The 25300-nt window shown below is 36.3% G+C and overlaps 1 protein-coding gene across 3 annotated transcripts in view; it reads left to right on the plus strand.

Annotated features, from left to right (window-relative positions):
* The first annotated feature begins 19537 nt into the window (after positions 1-19537).
* The window catches only part of LOC131981543 (gamma-aminobutyric acid receptor subunit alpha-2), a 63327-nt gene continuing 57564 nt past the window's right edge, over positions 19538-25300 (plus strand). Inside the window, exons 1-3 of one of the 3 annotated variants that reach the window (XM_059345872.1) lie at positions 19538-19917; positions 20326-20424; positions 23897-24012. In XM_059345872.1, the coding sequence (XP_059201855.1) occupies positions 20354-20424; positions 23897-24012 (187 nt within the window). In that variant the 5' untranslated portion in view covers positions 19538-19917; positions 20326-20353. Of the gene's footprint in view, positions 19918-20004; positions 20425-23896; positions 24013-25300 lie in introns of those variants that run through there. The other 2 variants (XM_059345874.1, XM_059345873.1) reach the window with 2 other exon arrangements.

The following is a 25300-nucleotide window of genomic DNA, read 5'->3' on the forward strand; positions in this document are numbered from 1 at the left end:
TTCAACATCTGCTTTTGTTGTTTGGCTGACTGGACACCACAAACGTTGCTTTCAGTTGAGTTTGAGGTACTAAAACAGCAGGACAGGCTCAGAACACATTCCTCAAGACTGGGTCCACTGAAAAGCTGAATTAGAACAGTTACACTAAAACAAAGTAGAAACAGCTGGGGAACACCACCGGAATGAAGAATTTCTGTGTATTATTTCTATGGCTTAGGAAAATGTAATAAATATTTGTTAACATGAGCTACTCTCTGTCAAAGTTCGGTAACACTATAGATTAGGGAACACATGTTCAACATTAATTAGTTGCTTATTAGCATGCAAATAAGTAACATATTGTCTTTTGGATGAGGATTGGTAGATTGTAATGTCAAATGCAAAGTCAAAGGAGCCACCAGTCACGTCAAAGGTCTGGAGAAGGTGGCTATTTGCCGTTTCCATGGTGTCGTTCACCGATATGTAGAGACTTATAAAGTCCATACAAAGTAAAGCATATTAAGATCATAACTCATATACAACAACTTCCTTACTTACTACTAATAAGCAATAATTCTTAGGTTATTGAGGGAAAACTCTTAGTTAATGGCTTACTGGTTGTATAATAAGGCCATGCAGAATAAGGCATTAATAACTTAATAATGACTAATTAAGAGCCAATATGTTACGTATTTACATGCTAATAAGCAACTAATTAATGTTGAATATGTGTTCCCTAATATAAAGTGTTACCCAAAGTTCAGTCTCAAACTTGTTATTTGTGATGACTTGAGTATAAAGCCTGGAGTTGCTCCATGGACAATGGGCCTAATGTAAGAAAACATTTTCATATTTTTATCTTAGCTTTCACTTCATTTAATAATTTATAGTCATTTATCATTTATATAACATTTTCATACTCAAATTTGCTTTGAAGAAATGAAATATACAATCCATTTGTGACAATATTTATTTTCTTGTTTTAATACATAAATTAGCTTTATTCTATTGTTGTAGTGTCCTTTATCTATGGATCACATATTTGAGCACTTTAGTTTCTTGATTTGGGGGAGAGTTGTTCATGTTTTCTTATATTTTTGGATTGTTTCAGAACACACGTGTAGTAATAACCAGTGGTGGAAGAAGTATTTAGATCCCTTTGTTAAGTAAAAGTACTAATGCCACACTGTGAAATTACTCCACTACAAGTAAAAGTCCTGCATTCAAAACTTACTGAAGTAAAAGTACAAAAGTATCAGCATCAAAATGTACTTAAAGTATCTAAAGTAAAAGTACTCGTTATGCAAAGTGGTCCCACTCAGAATGTTTTATATATTCTAAATATATTATTGGATTATTATCATTGATGCATTTATGTAAGCAGTGTTTTAATTTTCTCAATATAGGGCTCATTTTAACTACTTAATATATTGTTATGAGGTTAAATAAAAAAAAAAAATCTAATCACTTTAAATTGATCATGTTTTTATGTTAAATATCGACCTGAAAAGTAACTAAAGCTGTCAGCTAAATGTAGTGGAGTAAAAAGTACAATATTTGCCTCTAAACGTAGTGAAGTAGAAGTATAAAGTTACATAAAATGGAAATACTTAAGTAGAGTTCAAACACCTCAAAATTTTACTTGACTAAATGTATGCTGGTAATAACATGCATGGATTTTGAAAAACCCATAGCTATCTTCTAACCACTATCCATGTCACATTTTCACACTGGCTTCAGATTGTTGAGATTTGCAGTTTCTTTCTTTCTTTCTTTCTTTCTTTCTTTCTTTCTTTCTTTCTTTCTTCTTAGAGGGCCCAAGGCGTGTTTCACTTTGTTTAAATTCTCGGTTTCCTGCTGACAGAGCAAAGTCTCCTTTATGTATCATTAATCATCATTTGGGATTTAAAGACACAGAATGTACTGTGCGTAGGGCTGCGACTCACCTTGTTTTATATAAAAATATATATGCAGCTCATGCTGGTGACAGAGTGACTTTGATACCTGTGTATTTTTACACGGTGGCAGTCGAGCGTTTAAAGCATCCAACCCTGTCTTCTAAAAGAAGAACATTTTTCAGTCGCATTTTTAAGCACAAGGCTAATGTTGTGCATTGAAACTACTTGGTAGGTTTAGAAAAAGGTCATGGTTTTGGTTTTGACTATTAGATTCAAACTGGAGACAAACAGCAGCCTCCATCCACTCTGACCTCGTCCCCTGCTAGCTTTTGATTAGAAACATATTTGAAAGGTATGCGATAACAGAGATTTGTTGGAATGGAAAATCATTTTTAGGAGACCAGGCTAATCAAATGCTGTAAGTTACATTAAGACAGTAATATAATGGTCTACCATAAAATATTTTTCTGTTCTTTTTCTATGCCTTAATTGCTTCTCCATTTATTATTATTTTTTTATGATTAAATTAAAATATAGGTTCACCTACAATAGATTAACCTTCTTTTACTTAGCTTCTATCAAAGGATAGCAGATTTATACACTTTCCATGACATGATTGTTACAATGTGATTCATTATTGACAGATAAAGTGTATATATTCTCCAAACTTTCTTAATCAATCTATTCCAAACATATCACAATGTAAATGAAACCACAGTTAAAAGAGACACAAACAATATTCCAACTTCATATATCTTTATTCCAACTTTGCATATCTGTACATGTTTTACAGAACATAAACTTTAATTTCCAGTCAAAAATGTTGTATTCCAAAAATTGAACTTGACTAACAGCTTAGTGAAGCATGACCACAGAAAGAGGGAATCAACCAGAAGTGTAAAAAGAAGAGCCAAACTTTATAGTTATCCTGTTAAAAATGTAACAAGTAATGTAAGTACTTTAACCACTTCATCAAAGTAGTGTAACTTATTACATTTGATTTATTTTGGATTCGTTTTTGTTTCGTTTAAACCAGGTGTTTATGGTGTTGCACTCAAACTTGTTTTCATACGGTTTTGCTGACAATAGTTACCAGTGGTGGAAGAAGTATTCAGATCATTTACTTCAGTAAAAGTACTAATACCACACTGTGAAATGACTCCACTACAAGTTAAAGTCCTGCATTCAAAACTTACAAAGTACAAAAGTATCAGCATCAAAATGTACTTAAAGTATCAAAAGTAAAAGTCCTGGTTCTGCATAATGGACCCACTCAGACTGTTATATATATTTTATAAATACTATTAGACTATTTGTAATGATGCATTTTTAAGCAGCATTTTACTGTTGTCCAGGTTCATTTTAACTACTTCATGTGCTATTATGTGGTAAATGCATAATCCTTTTGTATTGATCACATGTTTTTCATGTTAAATCTCAACCTGTAAAGTATAATATTTGCCTCAAAATGTAGTGGAGTAGAAGTATGAAGTTACGTAAAATGGAAATACTCGGATGGAAGTATGGAAGTACAAGTACCTAAAAAATTTACTTATGAACAGTACTTGAGTAAAAAAACTTAGTTACATTCCACCACTGGGAGTTACTCCCCAGCAACGCTGTCTGTATGCTGGTTGTTACATCACATTGTACAGAAAGAACTAATAATGATGATAATAATGATAATAATAATACAACATGTTGAGCAAGATAAACCACTAGAGGGAGCAACACGCTGCCATTTTCTCCTGAATCCAAATGACTTCAGATGATCCCAACCAGAACATGATCACACAGGCTGATTTTGCATTCATGTTTGTGTCTAATTTTAAATTGTAAGATCCGTGGAGAGCATTTTATCATGTTAAACCCGTGCTCTGAGAGTGTGTGTGTGGGGGGGAGGGGGGGATTCACAGGAAAATGAGGAATGGTTTCATTTCATGAGCCACTCTCTAGAGATTAGCACAGTAACAATGTAGGTCTACCCTCTGTATTATTATTCTCATCACTCATCTGTCTTCAGAGATGAGAATCCTCCAGGCAGAAATCTGCTAGTTTTGTGGAGGGGCACTGATTAAGGGTGAATTTGTGAAGGTTCTTTTAAAAACAGTTTGGCAAGAAAAATTGACAGAAATGGGCCTTAAATTAAATCCAAAATTTTGTTATACTTGTATATGTGCTGCATCATTATGTTTTGGAATCAACCAACTTTGAAGAGACTGTTCATTGCTTATGTGAATCTACTTATGATTATTACTCGTGCAAAAACAGGAAAAAATAGTGGCTTTATGGGTACGGCAATTAGATGGTGAAAAAAAAAGAAAACTTAGTAAAGAAAAACAAGCCAAATAATCATAATATTATTGTACTAACAAAGTACAAAAATATTATTATTATTATTTATAATAATAATAATAACAACAACAACAACAACAACAATAATAATAATAATAATAACAACACACTTATTGTTATTGGTATTATTAAATAAACTAATAAATAATAATAATCATCATAATCATAAGGGTGAGTTTCTGAGGTTTCTTTTACTAAAATTATTATTATTATCACTGTTATAATTATTATTACTAATTACTAATAATAACAATAATTAAAAGTAATAATACATAATAATAATAACAAAAATTTAAATAATCATAATAATAACACCCTGCAGTTACTATGAGATACATCAGTATAATTAATTATAATCACTTACATATGGCTGAAGTGTATTTTCGTGACACTTGGCAGATTTTACACTGAAGGATTCATACCTTTGTTCTGTGCTTTTTGTGTTTGATACTACACAGTATGTCACATGTAAAAGGATTTTTACTTTCAGTCCACCAAGATAATTAACATGTATGCCCTTGGTAGTTAATAGGATAATACATTCCAGTTTGTATTATACTTTCTTGCACTTGTGCAAGTCATTCTGGGTGTGAATATTCTTCCCGGTGAAGCAGGACAACTGGATTCTCATTGTCTGTTGTATCACAGCATTTCCACACATACACTAAAAAGACCTATCTTCTTATTTCTGCTGGTGAAAAAATTAATTTGTGGATGAAAACCTCAATATAAACAGTAGAAGCACCAATCACAGCAATATTTAGCATTAGATAAGCCACACAAAGACAGCAATAATGTAAACAACATAGAAACATAGAACACGGCATACAGTATGTACACAACCTTAAATTGCTTCCTTACATAAACTAAAGCTGCACCAAAGGACTCATTACAATGCTTTTCCATTATGTAAGAATTTAAGATAAACACTAGTCATAATCAAACACTAACTGACCCTCGAATTGTACTATTATCTGTGCAGAACTTTGAATGCACTGGTTTGCAGGTGATTTTCTACAACATTGCCTGAATCAAAGGACTTGTGAAACTGAAACATGTGTATTGTGCACTTCATAATGATGCCACGTTGAGTTTATCTAAAGGCTGAAAAACAAACTAAGGTACTATCTGTACATTGTTTCCGACTTGAACTGTTTGTCATCCTCTCAAATTGTTACAGTCGATATGCTGATAAAGTATTTTTTGAACTAATGTTTCATTTATTAGTCCTTATCCAATGCTCTGTTTTAAAGAAACACAATTAAACATGTTAGACAAATCCCTGCTTCATGGTTTAACTTCATTGTACTGAGATGAACACTGTATGACATGAACAGGAGAGACAGTTGAGGATAAATGTGAGTATATACTTGTGTCAGTCCAAGTTGGTAATAAGCTAAGAACACAATTATGGTGGATGTTTTCTATCTGTACAACAGTATAATTGGCTCTTACGCAGTGTTGATTTGTTTTTCAGTGGATTGGGAGCAGCAACAACCTGTACACACACTTTTGGCAAAATGTATCGCCATCAGCTGTGGAAGAAGTATTCAGATCCCTTACTTCAGTAAAAGTACTAATACCATACTGTGAAATTACTCCACGACAAGTTAAAGTCCTGCATTCAAAACTTAAAAGCACAAAAGTATCAGCATCAAAATGTACTTAGAGTATCAAGCAGAAAAGTAGCTGTGGCGTTTGTAAATTTGCCAGCAATGTTACTGAGACAGCTGGAAGCTCTGTGTCATGATACAGCGATTATAGAAAACTATTGGCTGGACAAGAACAACCGTCAGATAAGCTGCTTGCTGCATTTAGCTAAAAGCATGTAGGTTAGATACAGGGCTAATCTGATAAGCATGCATAGGGAAGACCAAGCTCAGATATTGACTGAGTTAACAGGAAATACATTTAAACAAAACTGAATGCCTGACTAAAGTGGTGTTAGCATTAAAGGCTAATAAATAGGCTAATAAATTTGTTCTCTCTCCCAGCGCTGCAAGAACAGAATGATGTCATTCTGTTCTTGTAGACACATCTTCTGGACAGAACTTTGTTCCTGTGTGGTGTTCAAGAACTACTGTTCGATTGGTCAGAAATCTGAATTTGAATGAGACGTGTGCTGCAGTGGGAGGGTCCTGTGACGACTTCCCACACTGCAAAAACCAACTGACCAAAAATAAGAAATAAATAACTAGAATTAAACACATGCTCGAAACCAGTACATTTATCTGCCAGTGCAGTAAGTACATTTTTCTTTGTAAGAATTCTTTAAATAAGTAAAAATATCCAGGCACTGGAAAAACCAATGATGTCTTGAAATAATAACTCCAAACATACTTTTTTTTTCTTCTTTTTTTTAACAATTGTGGCTTGAAAAGGCCAACTGTAGCCAGCAATACTTGAAACGAGCATGTTCTGGTAGAAAATGCTTTTGAAATAGCATTCAAACTACATGCAACTAAAGCTCCCAATTGAGCCAATATTTTAGGTAACAACTCACCATATTCAGTTGAATAACAGTTGAATAGCTTGAAAAGCATGAAGATGTTCACAATGTCAATCCTAAAAAAATGTATTTTAAACAGCCTGGCCTGGGAACGCCTCGGGGTCCCCCAGGAGGAGCTGGATGTTGTGGCTGGGGAGAGGGACGTCTGGAATGCCCTGCTTATCCAGCTGCCCCCGCGACCCGACCCCAGATAAGCAGAGGAAAATGGATGGATGGGGGATAATTACATAAACACATAATAATAATACTAATAATTACATAAACACATGAAGCTATGGTCAGTAGGTAAATTATACTCAAAACAATATAATTAAGATACTATTGATTCATATAAGAAGAAAATACTTGGTAAGCTTAATGTTTTTTGCATTGCAGAAGTTCTGCAGTGAATTTTCTTATGAATTATGAGAAGAAAAAAAACGAGAACAAATTTCTCTGCTCTTGTGGAGTATGTAAATGGCTTTATATGGGAGGCAGAAGTTGGACATTAGAGGGGCTAATTTCTCTTTCAATGCGTACACACAGTGAACACGGCCTCTTTTGCCTCTTTTTCAGCATTTGAGCTAATCAACAGTGGTCTAAATAAAACAGCTTTGTTATCAATGTGTTAAGATAAAGAACATACTTCAAATACATTTCACAACATAATACAACAGTGGATAACAAGACCAGAAAACAAGACAAAGTTAAGAGCCTCTCCTTGGCCCATGTGCATGGGAAACAGCAGCTGGTGGGTTTTAGCTTGCCAGTTTTGTGTCACGGCTAATCAGATGTAAGGCCGGTGACTAGTGTTGGCATGCTGCCGGTAAAAACTGAGAAATAAACGGCTTAATGAGAACCTTGCTTTAATATCTCTCTCTTGACAAATGGTGATGTTAATTATAGATCGACTTAAAGTGGCAGAATATTGGACTCTACAAATAGATGCAGCACTGTTTGACACAAACAAAATTACAATTTTTTTATTTTTTAGCAACCACCATGACAGTTCACATAAAGTGATATTTATCAGCATTATCTTCATCACTAGCTACTTCTCTCTAAGAAGTTTAAAATAAGGAATATCTCCACCTTTATGTATATATCTTATATCTTATATACTATATTATATTATATACTTATGGTGATACTTTGTATATGCATGTGGCATCCTCCTTCTTGCGCCGCGACTCAGTGTACCATGCGTCACTATGGTTCATTACAAGTTCTAAGTCCCTCACTCATCACTGCATTCTTTATGAACTAGTTGGTTGGACATCACTCCAAATCCGTAGACAACAGATCTGGTTTATCTTTATCTACAAAGCAATACTTGGAAAACTTCCTGTGTACCTCCATAAGCTCCTCTCTGTTAGCTCTGGGACCTATCAGCTTCTCTCCTCTAACTGGTTACTCCTAAATGTCTCCCGTGTTTCAACTGAACTGGGAAAAACTGCATTGTCTTACTCAGCACCCTGGGAATGGAACAATCTACAGAAAAAGCTTAATCTAGAAAGTCTGATATCAATCAATGAATTTAAAGCTACCATCAAGACCGGTGATAGAGACATGTGCTTATTTTTCTTAATAGGGCTCATTATGTTTTAATATTGTGTTATATTGCACTTGTTTTATTGTAAATGTTAATTTTTTGAGTTTTGGCTGCTATTTTGGGTAGGTCTCTCTTGAAAAAGATATTCTGAATATCAATGGGACTTCCTAGTTAAATAAAGGTGAAATGCAAAATAAATAAACAAATATCTGATATCCTTTAATAAGTAAGAAGTTAAGCTAATTAATGTGAATTAATTGTAGGTTAACCTATTATTTTCTGTCCATTCCAGAAGGTGATATCAACCTTATAACCAAGAACAAGATCTAGTAGACAATTTTGCAACTGAATGTCTTATATTTGATGAAAACAAACTAAAATACAATTCATAAATATATACTCAGGCAGACTCCATGACCATTTTTACAGGTTGACTGTTTACTGGGAGTTTTACTTAAATAATAGAAATACATTTATACAACAACATTTATAGATATTTTTCAGTAATATAGCATTTAAAGCATAAGTTGTACAGCCTGACAAATTTCACGAATACTTTCATTTATATCAATTTGCTTGTATTGATTTAAAACATATAATGACTACAAATTCAATTCACATTTACAAGAAACTAATGATTGTTTTAATGGCATGAGATAGAAAACAATTATACAGCTAGAAGAGAGAAATGTGAAAAGCTGCAAAGAGAGAAAAACAACAAGAAAAGGATGTTGCATGTCCACCGTAACAATCGTTTAATATTTCATGATCAAAATACATGTATTGTGGAATTTCTGCTCAGTCATTTAGAAGCAGAGAATATAATGAATGTGTGTTAAACCTGCTGTGCCATCTAGTGGCTGTTTGGACTGTACAGCAGCAAGAACTCCTCTGTACTGATGACTGAATCTCTGATTAGAGATAAAATAATAAAGCAGCAACAACATTTCACCTGTTCTATACTATGAATGACAATACATTCATTCATTCAATAAATGTTCAGTAAGATGTGTAAAAAGAGGTCAAAATGTGTTTGTATTTCCAATACTATGGGATAATATAGGCAGTGGTGTTGATGCTGAAGTCTAGCTCTTTATTTAACTATTTTGTATTAAAAGTGGTCAAATTTAAGTATATGGAATAGGTCTAAAAACATTGCAATAAGCCTGTTGAAAATTTAAACTAACTTGTTGGCAGTGGTGGAAGAAGTATTCAGATCCTTTACTTCAGTAAAAGTACTAATACCACACTGTGAAAATACTCCACTACAAGTAAAATTCCTGCATTCAAAACTTACTGATGTAAAAGTACAAAAGTATCAGCATCAAAATGTACTTAAAGTATCAAAAGTGAAGTAGTCATTATGCAGAATGGACCCACTCAGATCATTTTATATATTATTAGATTATTATTTTTGATGCATTTATGTAAGCAGCATTTGAAATTTTGTCAAGATATGGCTTATTTTAACCACTTAATATACTGTTATGTGGTTAAATAAAAAACAAAATGTCTTATCATTTTAAATTTATAGTGTTTTTTTCTTTTTTTATTTGACCTGAAAAGTAACTAAAGCTCTCAGCTAAATGTAGTGGAGTAAAAATACAATATTTGCCTCAAAATGTAGTGGAGTAAAAGTATAAAGTTACATAAAATGGAAATATTCAAGCACAAGTACCTCAAAATTGTACTTAAGTACAGTACTTGAGTAAATGTACTTAAACCTACAGTATGTTAAGAATATAATGCTTTTATGCTTACATAGTGCATCAATATTAATTATCCAATAAAATATGTAGAATATATAAAACAATCTGAGTGGGTCCATTCTGCATAACAAGTACTTTTACTTTTGATACTTTAAGTACATTTTGATGCTGATACTTTTGTACTTTTACTTCAGTAAGTTTTGAATGCAGGACTTTTACTTGTAGTGGAGTCATTTCACAGTGTGGCATTAGTACTTTTACTGAAGTAAGAGATCTGAATACTTCTTCCACCACTGTAACTGAGCCCTGCTCTGCTCTACACAGGGCTTCAGCACATTTTCAGCGACTAAATTTAAGAAATGTTTGACTTTCCAAGGACCCACTAGAAAGTTTCCATTGCCAAGTGGATGCAAGTCTGGAAAATAATGCAACAAAATAAATGTATGGGCATCAGCTCAGACTGTAAAAACAAAAAAATAACTTTTTTTTCCAGCATTAAATAAATGTATCCACAACTCAAAAAAGAGACCGAACACACGAAAAAAAATTAAGAAACATACAACAGTGGTGGAAGAAGTATTCAGATGCTTTACTTCAGTAAAAGTACTAATACCACACTGTGAAATGACTCCACTACAAGTAAAAGTCCTGCATTCAAAACTAGTACAAAAGTATCTGCATCAAAATGTACTTGAAGTAACAAAAGTAAAAGTACTCGTTATGCAGAATGGAATCACTCAGATTATTCAAATATATAATTGTATTATTATTTTTTATGCATTTATGTAAGCTTTGATTTACTGTTGTCAAGGTAGGGCTAATTTGTTTTAAATGCAGGACTTTAACTTGTAGTGGAGTAATTTCACAGTGTGGTATGAGTACTTTTACTGAAGTAAGAGATCTGAATACTTCTTCCACCACTGCATATAAACACATGGCATAGTACCAAAACTTGCTTCAGTGGTACTTCCCACTACAGTAGACCACATTGGCTATAATTACACAAATGGCACACACTCACGCAATTTTATAACATTCATGAAGTACAGTACACATACTCTTATGAATAGGTTTAGCTATTCACACCAAACAATAGTGTTCTATCAGCCTTGTACTATATTTTTTAATGACACATTGTAAAACTGCCCACCTACAGATCCCAAATTGTAAAATCTCTGCCATTTTTCATTTTCCTCTCTCTCTTCCGTGTCGTGATGCTGAGCTGTTTTCCAGCCTGTGACAGCGAGCTGTGGGAACCAGGTGTGAGAGCCCACGGTTTAGCTCTCTGCTGTTTGTACACTGGCTCGGCAGTTAAATTTAGCCACGGATAAAAAGGGAATTATTGTAGAAACTCCGGAGCTGAAGATGGCAGACGCAATATGACCAGCAAAACGCGGAGCACCGTCGAGTCGCACCGGGTTTAGTTTCCTTGGTAACATGAGGGAAATTAGCAACAGTGAGTGCAGAATTCTCCTGCTACATAAATAGCATTGGTAAGGTCAGAAAAGTGACCTTTTTATTTTTATGAGCTTAATGTGCCCCTGATTCATCTATGGAGTTATATAAGATAAAAGAAGAGGTAAAAAATAGGAGACAAGGTCTGTAACAGTGAGATCATCTGGCAGCTGATAACATGAACTCTGGGTGAACTTTTATTTGTCTCCATCTGTGGCGCTCCGGGCTCAGAGCCGAGGTGTTTCTGCACTGCACCTGTCAATCATACGCTCAAGTGTGTTCAGGCTTTTAATTGCTCATGATGAGTTTCAGGTTTCTGCATGTGGTTTGTTGTTTTGTTCTGTTTGGACTGTCTTCAACAAGACATTTAGTAACATTTATTCATTTAGAGTGAAATGTTCGTTCAACTGTCATTTTTTTATTGTAGCAATGAAAGAGGATTTCCATCTGTTGGGGGTAAATTAAAAAATAAAATGACAATGACTGTCACATTTTTTTTTACTGGTGTGTGTATGGTGTGTCCAACATGTCCTCATACCTCGACGACAGATTTGCCAATGACTCCCAAACCAACTTATATGAATTCATCTTTGAAAAGTTGCTGTCTTAAACACATAATTTACATTTTGAAATTAAACGATTTGGTTAGATTTAGGCCCCAAGACTACTAGGTATGTGACCTAGTACCAGAAGTGGTGATGGAGCTGAATGCTTTCGTCAAAGCCACTAGACTCCATTGAAAAAAACAGTAATTTAACCTTGCAGAACACAGGAGTTGCTGGTCTAGATAGTTCGTTTTGCTTGTTCCTAACCCTTTTAAAACACAGAATTCAAACAATAACACAACAAACTTACTCTAAATCTCAAACAAACTAACTAAATCAAGGCAGTACCTTCCTCGGATAGGTACTTTTCTGAGCCGCTACTGAGCCACTGCTAACTAGTCAACGCTGATATGACCTGAGTAGAACTCAACATAACCACAACATAACAGCGGCACTTTAAAAATAAATAAGGAGAGCAGACTGAGATAAGACGATCGAGAACAAGAAACCACCAGGACTTGCCGCTTCGGTCTGTTGTCACAGTCAAAATTGTCGCTGAATAATTGGGAAGTGTCCCAGAAGGGGTCATCCCTACGTTTCCCAGGCCCTATATTCCCCGCTCGGGGAGCATAGGACCCTTTGTTAGAAAAAAGGTCCTATGTTCCCCGTTTTTCCCAAAAAGGGTCCTATGTTCCCCGGTAGCAATACATACCGGGGAGCATAGGACCCTTTTCTATTGTGGGGTTAGGGTTAGCTCGAGACCTGCAGGTTTGCCACCCCTGACCTAATCTTTCCTCGTCTTGGCCTATTTGCATATGCGCGTCAAACAGCCCGTAGGCCAACATAGGCCCATTTGCCATTGAATTTGGCAGAAATGGTGGAAAAAGTAAAAGACCGGAGAACATAGGGCCCTTTTTGAGAAAAGCGGGGGAAAAGGGTCCTATGCTCCCCAGTCTCATACAAAGAGGGGAACATAGACACGCTCCCTCGCAGAACTATTTACGTCACATTTGAACATAGTTGGTTAGCCGCTACAAAAGTACCTGTATAGGAACAGAGGCAGAGGGGAACTAACTAGTGGGCGGAGCCCAAAAAGTACTCAAAGAGTACCCAGTGGAAACACACCTGTTGATTTATTCGGTGGCTAAAATACTAGCCGCTGCTGTCCAAAGAAGTACATTGCTTAGCTTCCATGTCAGAAGCTAAATTCACCAAGCAATATTTGCTAAATTGAAGGTGAATCACTTTGGCTGTTGGCAGTTAACTAGCTTACTGCTACTTCTGCTAACTCATCAGAAGTTACACACAAAAAATGTGGCAACAGGAAGTCAACCTGCTAACCCAGAAGTCTCAACGCTACAGAAATCAGAGAAAGCCTCTAAAACCAGTGAGTCACTTGCATTTAAATGAATGTGACATCTTGAAATGTAACAGATCGTCAGTGCTATTAGCTCCACCTGGGCTTCTTTGTGTGCTCCTCCATATCCATTCATTGACTTGGCTATCATTTTCACAAGCAGATAAAATAACATTACACTTAAAATATGATTATTTTATTTTATGTGCTGAATTTAGAAGGCATACAGTAGTGTAAGTCAAGTGTGGCTTCAGCATGAAGGATAATAAAGGGCAGTTGTGTCAGCTGCTTCAGTATTACTGTGTGTGTGTAGCGAAAAGGATTTTTGAGGGCGACCTATCACTTTAAGAGTGTCAGAGCTCCTCCATGGGCTCCTCATCTTTTTTCTCTCACAACATCGTTCTTCTGCCATGCATGGCTTGTTGCCGAGGTAACAGGCCTGAGACTGGTTTAGCATTTCCAGCATTGCCTGGTGAATCAACTCATGCTGACATGCAGCTGACAACAACACGCTGCATGACTGGCTCAGGTATTCTCTCCCCTCAAAAATGTCAGCGGAGTCAACAACCACCTGGTGCTGCACTCTTATATCAGCACCGTATCAAAGGCAGCAAACACTCGATGTTACGTTTAGCTGCTCTGTCGGCGTGATGACAAATAGAACAAACTGAACTGTGTGTGACGACTCTGCTGTGAGTTGGAAAAGCAGAAAATCAAATGTGGTGATGTCCTTGTTTGTTGATCCAGTCACTTTCTCTGCATCTGTTTCCAAATCTATGTGGAGGCCTGAGTTACAGTGATTCTCCAGCAGAGGACACTGTGTGTGTGTGTGTGTGTGTGTGTGTATGTATACATTTTTGTGCATTTTGTGCATACATGTGAGTCATATTGCCCCACATGGCTGTCAAGCATTATATTCTATTGTACCATTTTATAACAAGCAAACATTTTTGCTTAGACGGCGACTATATTTAGATGCACATATATCAGAGTTATTGTGACATGAAAAATAATTAAATCAGCTTGTTTCAAACCGCCACCACCTCAACAGCAGCAGCAGCAGCACACTTTTCTATTACCTGTTTTTTTGATCGACCAAATCGTTATTGAGCTGCTCCCCCACTGACTGAAGGCACATCAGTCAATTCCTGCCTGTCTGAATCTGCATCTGTATTGCTCCCTTGGTATTCTCTCTGCTTACAGGTAATCCGTCTGTTGGATATAATGGCTTTAAAAACAAACAAATGGTTAACACATAAGTCTGTTAGCAACCCAAGGACAGATTGGAATAACTCAGCCCTCCATAAATCACACTAATGAGGAATTACTTTGCATATTTGGACTGCACTCTTCATATTTAGTATGTGGCTTTAATCAAAGTGACATAAATTGACATAAATGTGTTTTAATATACTGTTTACTGTATTAACTCAGGGGGATTTCTCTCACAACGCCTCTGATCCTAAAACACATGAAACCAGGGGATTACAGTAATAAAGGGGTTACATTTTAATAAAATATTTACAGCTACCTTTTAACCTGGACTCATTTGTGTACCTTCCTCAACATGGACCTGATCAATATGCATTGTCACTCATTGTGCCCAACTGGGACAGACTCAGGCCTGGCAGTACGCTGAGTATGATGCAACATCTTGCAATAAACAATGTGCTGTAAGAGTATGTAACACAGAGGCTAGCAGCACAAGTAAAAACCCAAGTTTAGAAGAACATGCACAAACATGCAAACACAGTTTATTAGAATAAAGGAGGAGGGTTTTTTTGTCCTCCGTGCCCTTGCTTTCCCCTCAGCCGGCTGTTCTATGCCGACCTGCCTGCTTTGTTGGACTTGATGACGAGCCTGAGGGTCACCGTTATTGAGATGACCTACCTCATCGATCACCTGTCACAGGTATGGATTAAAGGAGAGATCAATGGGACAGCCTTCTAGTCTGAAGTATAGCAAAGGAAGGCAGAGACTGCTTGATAATGGGCCGACCCCCTGAGGTCCAACAGTCTGGTTTGATCTGTGTGTGTGTGTGTGTGTGTGTGTGTTTGAGTACTCACTTTCCTTGCTGCCTCTTAAATCAAGGTATATGCTGGTTTATCAGTCACCAGGTCTCCTTAATGCTCTTTCGTTCTTTTTTTCCTCCTCTAACCTGCCTGAGCGTCAGCAACAGTCACCTGATATACAGCACTGACATTTATAATTTAATTTACACTGAAATTATTATTATTAACATGTTGGGATGCTCCTACTGATCACACAAAAAAAGTTAGAAATATGACCATTTGAGCACAATGTAAACCAGGGGTGGGCATTTAATTTTCCCAAGGGGCCACATTAGATACTGTGAAGGTTGTGGAGGGCCAGACCAACACCCTGAACTAAATTCTACTCAATATTCATTTCACCACTTTTTAAATACAGTACATTATCTGCTTTTGAGCTGCTACTGGAGATGCAAGTTATGATAAGACTTAATGTTTATGTGGAGTAACTGAAATATGGCAGTAAAAAATAGTAAAAACTCCAATCATTATCTCACTTTTCCATTTATTTTGAACACAACATACATTCAAACCACAAAAACAATATAGAGCATGTATGTTATGAAGCAAACCTGCAATGTATTAAAAGCAATTAGTGTTTTTCACAAGGTAACAAGATAACTCAGTGTTTCTATCCAGGTGCATATGCATGCACACACAAACGTAAATCACCTTCAAAATAAAGGCACTGCTGTTATAGTGATTTCTAATTTCAAACTTTAAATTGGAAATCTCTATAATCTTAAATAATGTTACGAGGGCCAGACAGGGACAGCCAATGGGCCGGTTGCGGCCCTCTAGCCGACTAATGCCCAGCTGTGATGTAAAATAAACAGCCCAGTCCACAGAATAAAATATTGGCATTATATGTTTTAGCAAACCACAGATCTCAATGTTGTAAACATACAGGTGCACTTAGTCTCAGTTTTAAACATGTGTTTAACGCTGTGAATTCAAACAAAATATACTTCAGACAACAGAAATACATGCTTATGCTCAGGAAAAGAAAAAGATCAAAGTTTGGGTTGAAAAAGAAAAACGTCCATACAAAACTACTGGATGCACTTACTGAGATTTCAAGAGTGAAATGTTGGAATGTGACACACAATACGTACAGAAGTTAATGTACAGGTTAACTTCAAACTTCAGGACAGTAACAAACCTAAAACTGACTGTTGGTTTCACACAGAACCCAAACAGTGTCTTAAAATGAACTTGCATAACCGTATGACTTAGTTTTATGTCGACTGGTTCGAAACTCAAGTAATGGCACACAGGACCTCTTTTGCAAATTACAAAAATCAACAAATAGCCCAAAACCTTGTGTTTTTAGGTCAGTGAGAGGCAGTGGTTCCAGGACACCTTTTTCACATTTGGGACTCCAGCCATGAAAGGAGTCACAGTCAACTTCATTCAGACAAATTACCAACTTTTGCTACTAGAATTAATTTAGGCCCTGTCTAGTGGTATACAAATTAATTAATTAATTAATTCATTCATTCATTCATTCCCCTATACCGCTTATCCGCTGGAGACGATCCCAGCTGGCATTGGGCGAGAGGCGGGTACACCCTGGACAGGTCTCCAGACTATCACAGGGCTGACACATAGAGACAGACAATCATTCACGCTCTCATTCACTCCTACGGGCAATTTAGAGTCACCAATTGAACCTAAGCTGCATGTTTTTGGACTGTGGGAGGAAGCTCACAGTCCAAAATATGATCCTCTACGCTTTTGCCTCTAGTCCACACATTCATTACATTTGTTTGAAAATTCCTTAAAAGCTGCAGATTTTTCAAAACTCAAGTTAACAAAAATGACTACCAGTGTTGTAATAAGCCACTAACCAGCAAAGTCCTTCTGGTCATCCATTCACAAAGATAATTCACATTCCGGGGCATCACTTGAGATGTTAAATAAAAAGTTATCAGATATGTATTAATAAGAACCTGGTCTCATAGGAATCCGTGAAATAGCCACGGATTCGCTTAACTCAAAATCCGTGGAATAGCCACGAAATAACTAAAATTTCCGTGAAACTGACACGGATTTTGCTACAATGCAAGTTAATGACAGTCATATCCCGTGGCTATTCCATGGATAGTTTTTCCTATTGGTTTGTTCTAAGTAACGTGACTTTCAAGGTCCCGGCGGTCAGAACAAAAAACATGGCGGACAGTTCTCTCATTTTTAGTGAAAAAAAATCAGTATTTTGACCTAGTTTCTGCATAAAAATGGATTTTGATCACATTTCTAGCGAGAAATATATGTTTTATTTTTGAAATGTTCACTCAGTGAATGTACATAATCACTTTGTATGTCGGAATAGCCACGGGATATGACTGTCATTAACTTGCATTGCAGCGAAATCCGTGTCAGTTTCACGGAAATTTGAGTGATTCCGTGGCTATTCCACGGATTTTGAGTTAAGCAAATCCGTGGCTATTTCACGGATTCCTGTGAGACCATGTTGATTAATAAAGAAATAATAAGATACTGTGAAGCTAAGCTCACTACACCACCAGGTCACTAACCAGTGTTTGACGTATCATTAATGTAGACTTTGTTGCCTCGTATTGGCCCGGCAAGAGTCACAAAATCACAGAGAAAATGTTTACTGAGGTAATAAATCAAGTGAGAAGTAGGGTCATTTTCTCATAGACTTCTATACAATCAGATTTTTTTTATGCAGCCTGAGGAGTCGCCTCCTGCTGGCCATTGGATAGAATACATGTTTAAGGCACTAAGCCACTTTCTACTGTGTGTCACTGAAAGAACAGCTCCCCAAGCTTGACATTAGAGAATGTGGCACATATAAAAAAGCTGCAAAGTATTTTGAATCATAATGACGTTTTTTTCCACTTTGATTTATTTAAATTGTCAGTTTCTGATTTGAGGCAATCCAGAGAAATGAGCCTACTCGCTGTAAACACTGCAACAACAATAAATGTGTGAAAAGGTTGACTATTTCTACCACAATACACAGTCATGGCAACAGCTTAGTGTCAAGAGGGCCGTCCATTCTGTCTGTCTCCCACACACACACACACACACACACACACACACCAACAACAACAACAACAACAAAGAAAACACCTTTTAGTAAATCCAATTTTTGTTTAGACCGATATTTTGATTTTATGATACTGTACATTAGATCAATATTGGTCTTTAGATATCAGATATTGGTACAGCATCGTCCAGAGAAATACAAAGCAAGTTAACCCTTTGATGCACAACATGGGTCTAAAGTGACCTGACTAAGTTTTTATATTCTATAGCTTTGCAATACATTAATTTCATCATTCAGTATTGCAGGTTTTCCTCAAATAATTTGTTTTTGATCATGATACATCCCATTTGTTTGTTTTCATTTCTTACTTTTTGAATAAAAACCTTTTTGTATCATTATGCTTCTAATGCAGAAGGTCATTTTTGACACATGTAATAATACAAAAACTATTTTTCTTCATAAAGTATGAAAGGAAAAATGGATACGATGATCTGTTGTTGTAATAATAATAATAAAAAGATATTCAAACACATAGCCAGCATGAAATAACATGTGAAATGAATGTGGGCCATTTTGGACCCTTGTTGTGCATCAGAAGGTGTTTATATGTTATGCATCAAAGGGTGAAACAAAAATATAATGATACAATCCTTCATTTTAAATCAGTTGTTGGCTTAACATTAAACCATTATAAATGCTGATGGTTTAAGGTGTCATTAATCAGTATTTCAGCATTGGCTTTTCACATTACACAGGTCCAGATTATCAGATCATTTCTAGTATTTAAGCCTGAAAATGAAAAATCAAAAAAGAAAATCAAGGCTGGTGTGAATATTGATACACACATATGAAAACATATGTCTTTACAAAAATGGTTACCCATGGGCTTGTGAAAACAGGCCATATCCATCACCACGATGCGAGGAAGCGTTTGCATAATCAATATGGCACTATATATTGACTGTGAGTGGAAACATTGTTCATTAACACCCTCACATACCAAGGTCTCGGCTGCAGGCTGCGTGAAGGAGGGCTCAATGCATACCAAACTACCTCTAGGACCCAGTGTTTCTCCTCCTCAGCCTTTGTAGTTTTTGTGTGGAGATGAGGGAGACTGAGATGTGCTTCTTGCTTATCACGATTCACATCGAGCTTTTTTTTTTAACCAGCTGAGGAGGGGGGTGCCGAACAGAGACATTTGAAGTCAGGATCAGCTCCCACAACAGCTGCTTTTTAATTTTTTTTATAATAATAATTTAATTTCTTACCATTTCATTGTTCTATCCTATAATTTTTTTCTTCATTTTTTTTGGGGACACTATGAAAGCCAATGCATTCCGGGTGCATGCCTGCTGCTGGCTGGGACTATGATTTATCAATGCTCGCAGCTTTGTTCTCATGACACACTTGCACTCATTCAGTCGCATCAAAACAGGAGAGAGCGGTGATTTGCCTTTAACTTTCTTGCATCTTCGACGATTCCAGCTGCAGCAGGTACTTTCTGCACTTGAGGTGAGTCAGTTTTTTATCCCCCTCCTCAGACACAAAGAAAACGTTTATTTGATCATTATTTCTTAGTGGGGAGATGCTGGAAAGCGTGGGAGAGGAGCTTGATCGCACAATTTCTGTCATATTTCCTGCATTTAATGATTTTATGTCGTCTAAATACAGCTTTGTATCGGTGTTGACTTGATCCAATATTTTTGGTAACAGTAATGTTCAGTGAGTGGAGGCGTGGGACGTGTCAGTGAATACTAATTGCTGTCAGATGCTGCTGCTGCTTCTTCTTCGTCTATTTTTTTTTTTCTTCGCGTGCTGAAGGGAATCCCCAGAAATAAGTGATGGATATAATGGCTCTGGGGTCACATATAAATCCACTGGCATGTCAAGCCGGTTAAATTGAGCCTCCATTCATTTCAGCCTGCTGTGTGTAGGTGTTGAAGCAGCCATGTGGAGCAGAGAGAGCGCTCCTCTACTTCTCATCTGCCTGCTGGCGCTCACAGCTCTTTGGAAAACCAGGTGAGTGTTTTTTGAATGGGAGACGCCTTGAAGCGGTGATAGTGTGAAGCTGGAGGTCGGGGGGATCACTCGCTGTGTCTCCGGGGACAGGCTGGAGGTCTCCATTTATCAAGTTTTTATCACAGCCGACTCATTATCAGAGGACAGTCAATGCGCAGGAGGAGAGCCAGTTTACTGCCTGCAGTATCCAGCCTGACCATAAAAATAACCCCCAGGGCATGTGGGTAATTATCCAGCCTATTGCAGGTGTAGTAGGCCTGAACCACCCAACCATAGTGTTATGCTATTAAAATCTCATTGACCAGCTTGGATTTTATTTTCTAATCTACTCTAATTTAGCATCTATACAGCCAATATCAACCTTGAAATGCTTTTTGGGGTCTGTTTTTCAAGGAGACAGTGGCGGTTCTAGACCGATTTTACTGTGGGGGCCAGTGTTTAATCAGAGGGGCACATAGAAAAATGGCAAATATGCAAATAAAGCATTCAAAACCTTTATTTTAGCTTATTTGAACATCTCACTTAACATTTGGAAGATACAAATATATTGATTTAAACAATGAGACTTATGACAATGACATTTATCATTTTTGTGCACAATTATTATAGGCTATATTTGTAGTGTATATATATATATATATATATATATATATACAGTCTATATAGTCTAGTCTATATACATACATGTATTTGTATCCTCCAAATATACTTTAATGAGATGTTTGAATATGCTAAAATAAAGGTTTTGAATGCTTCAAAATCATCTTTGCCGTTTATATATATAATGTATACATTCTGGGTTCCTTTTGTGTACAATGACATATTGTTTGAACAAAAAATAGGTGAGGATTGTTCCATTGTTGTTCGTTATAAATGTATCATTTTATTATTAATTTGACACATGGGTCACAGCAGGGGCCAGGGGCTTCTTCACAGGGGCAGTTGCAACTGCAAGGAGAATACAGCTATCAGTGGATATTATTTAAAAAATGTAATATCTGAGGCCTGTCTAGGTGCTTTACACCTTCATTCTTACTTCTGGCCGGCACCCGCTGTTTTATCAGAGGACATCTCACATTATCACATCAGGTGTAAAGGTGTCTTTTGATAGTAGGAGTGACAGCGTAGGTCATTTGAGTGCTCACACTAGAGGACAGTTGACAAAAGAAGAAAGGAAAGCCAGGTTCAGAAGCATGAGGGGTAATTTAAATAAGGCTGCTGAATGTAATACCCACTATGTCCCCACCAATGTGTACTGTAGATTCTTAAAAAAAAAAAAAAAAACTGGTACGGCCAAATTGTCCATCTTGTAGTGCTGGCTGCCTTTTTTTCAGGAGACATTTTGACATGTCACAGTGGTGGGCCTAAAAAAGGCTTTTTACTGTCAAAATGATTTTACTCAAAGCAAATGTGTAAATAATAGGTTGTCATTAAATCAGGAAGAATTCTGCTTAGCTGCTTTCAGGGTTGCAACCGATTTTATTATAAATCAATGTACAGATTATGTTTTTAACAATTTATTGTTCATTGAATAATCAATCGTTTGATACATCATTGCAGCTCTAACTGCTTTGATTTCAGGTTCCTGGTATTAAAGGAACCTATAACACCTGAATAACAGAACCATCGTTAATGTTGTAAGTAACAAAACTAAAGTAAAACCAAAAAGAAACGTAGTATTGCGTTTCTGGAAATTTTTATTCTTTTTTTTTTTTAAACATGAACACAGCAAATTTTCTATTGTTTGGTTTGTGTTTTGTACAGTCTTGTGTATTAGTCGTAGCATAAGCTTTAAATGCTGCGGTGTGTAGCATCTGTTTATGCTAGGCTACATACTTGTCCTTATATACAGTCATGGGAAAAAATGATTAGACCACCCATTGTTTTCTTCAGTTTCTTGTTCATTTTAATGCCTGGTACAACTAAAGGTACATTTGTTTGCACAAATATAATGATAACAACAAAAATAGCTCATAATAGTTTAATTTAAGAGCTTATATCTAGACATGTTCCATGGTTTTCTTGATAATAATTTAGGTAATTATAAAAAAAACATAGAAAATGACTATATTTTTGTTGTTATCATTATATTTGTCCAAACAAATGTGCATTTAGTTGTACCAGGCATTAAAATGAACAAGAAACTGAAGAAAACAATGGGTGGTCTAATCATTTTTTCCCATGACTATAAATAAGCATTAAATCCACACATTATGGAGGTTTAAATGATTGTCTATTATTTAAATGTATTAATTATCATTTTCATCTATAGCATGGGTCTCAAACTCACGGCCCGTGGGCCGATTGTGGCCCTCGGGACGATATTTTGTGGCCCCCACCTTGATATGAAAGTTCAATGTTCAATGTTTTATATGAATGGTACTTTACCATGTTGTGTGTGGAAGGTCCCTTTAATTACTTTTTTTGTAATTTTGTGTCTTTTTTGGTAATTCTGTGTCTTTTTTTTGGTCATTTTCATCTTTTTTTGTGTAAATTTGGTATCTTTTCGGTTATTTTGTTTCTTTTAAAAATAATTTTGTCTCTTTTTTTAATAATTTTGTCATTTTTGGCAATTCTGTGTATTTTTTTGTCATTTTGTGTCTTTTTTGTCATTTTGTCTCTTTTTAAGTAATTTAGTGTTTTTTCAGTCTTTTTGTGTCTTTTTTGTAATTTTGTGTCTTTTTTTAGTAATTTTGTGTCTTTTTTTAGTCATTTTTTGTATTTTTTGGTTATTTTGATTCTGCCTCCAGCGGCCCGCAGATAATTTGAGTTTGAGACCCCTAATCTATAGTTACCTCAGTGACTTACACATGCTAACAGAGGTTGATGTACGTAACTTTGGATAATCTGCTAAATTACATTACAGAATTATAAATTTGATTTCTGACACTGTGTTTTAAACAGTTGCTATATTAGAGGATATACTGTGCTTTAAAATAAAACATACAATATTCCTATTCCATTAGGTTATACCATTAAAAGTAGGCTAAATTAATCTAACACTTGATAATTACTGGAAATATTGTCCAAACAAAAAATACTCAGATGTGTAAAATATTGTATGGACATTCCCTGCTTACAGTAAAATATGCCCATGACCTGTGGCTGTTACACCAGAGCTGTTGACAGTGATATAACAAGCTTTAATGTAGGACCTTATCTGAATTTATTTACCATGAATCTCTAGCTCTGATTACATTTGCATATTCAGTTGTGTTTTGGCTCCAAGATCAGATGGCTCACAAATGTTCTGCCTTGAACTGGGTCATCCATGTGGATGAAAAAACAATGTGTATGTGTGTCTGTGTGGGCATGTATGAAGTCTCTGCCAGTTAATAACAACCCCCCCCCCCCCATAAATCAGGCCTCTGTGGAAATCAGTTATGACTCTAAATACATTTAAAATTTAATCAAACAAATTCCTGTTTGTTGAAGTGTCCCTTAGCTGATCATGTTATTGTCCGTCAACTAGGTCAGTGAATGCCGATGCCCAATCTGATGCCTTTAAAACCAACATCACCCTGTTTACACGGATCCTGGACAGCCTGCTCGATGGATATGACAACCGTCTACGGCCAGGTCTTGGGGGTAAGAAAATGATCTGCTATTCCTTGGATGTACAGAACTTCATCATCTAATATCTGCACTTTTTTAGATGACACCATCTCGCTTACTCATTTGGATGTTTTGAGCTCCCATTTATTATGAAACAGCATGTCTCTTTTTTAAATGGTTGATGGCTTATTTGGAGTGAAAACACTTCATTTGACATCAGATTCATATCACTGATAACCTTTGGCAACAATCCCCTCAAGAATAAACTGACAAACACACTCTGTGCACAAAACATTTAGCTTATATAACACTCACTGCACTTCCTGGAAAGTCACATCAGCCAAACTGGCCACATTTAACCCTGCAGAGGGCTCTGTTCTCGTTTGAATTTGTTCTGTGAAATGCCCACTGGATCTGTCAGATATCGGAAGAAATGTACTGTGTGCTGCATGGTTGTGAAGGATAGGGATATTTAGATTAGCTTATCTTATCTTATCTTAGCTTAGCTGTAACTGAAGTGTTTGTTAAAAAAAAATGTGCAAACGTGACTTTGCAGAAAAGTGCTCAATGAACATTTAAAGTTTAGTTCCTTTATTGAACTGCAGGTCAAGGGGCACATCCTGCCCTCATCCTGAGCAAGACTCACTTTTTCTATTTGGCTGTTGGTTAAGAGATCACATCGTGCCCTCTTATTGAACCTTTCCTGAAAACTCGTTGGAATTAGGTCAGGGTGCAGCTATTTCAGAAAGAAATAGCTGCACCCTGCACCCACATATGCCTCAAAAAAGGGAAGTAAGAAACATACATGCATAACACCATAGTTTTGAAATGACATAACCACAGGGTGACTGGTATGGACTGGCTACTGCCATCGTCATCCTAAATTGATCAATCGCGAAAAAGTCCAACCTAGGGTGAGGTTGGGGCCCACACACAGAAGAAAACTGTGAACTGAGGAACTTGTTGGCACTCTAACTTGTTTGTGATTCCCAGCATGACGCAGGAGAGTCCAGCTGCTCATTGCATTTGGCTATTATTCTTCAATAAATGGTAAACTGTATTCAGTTGCTTCGAGTCTTTTGTAAAAACCAAGTCTAGAACAAAAGAACTGGGGTAGAGTGCGGGAGGCTTTAAAAAAAAAAAAAGCCCAATGGGTTATACGCGACCCTCCCTCTTAAACCTATAAGTAACTATACTTTACTTAAATTACATAGCTAGATGAAAATAAAAAATACAAACAAAATATAAACAAAACAAATAATACAAAGGTGTAGAACATCTATAGGGATTTTTTGAGCTTGGTCTTAAAAGTATTTAAAGA

Source organism: Centropristis striata, chromosome 12, assembly GCF_030273125.1.
Source record: "Centropristis striata isolate RG_2023a ecotype Rhode Island chromosome 12, C.striata_1.0, whole genome shotgun sequence".
NCBI classification, from domain to species: Eukaryota; Metazoa; Chordata; class Actinopteri; order Perciformes; family Serranidae; genus Centropristis; species Centropristis striata.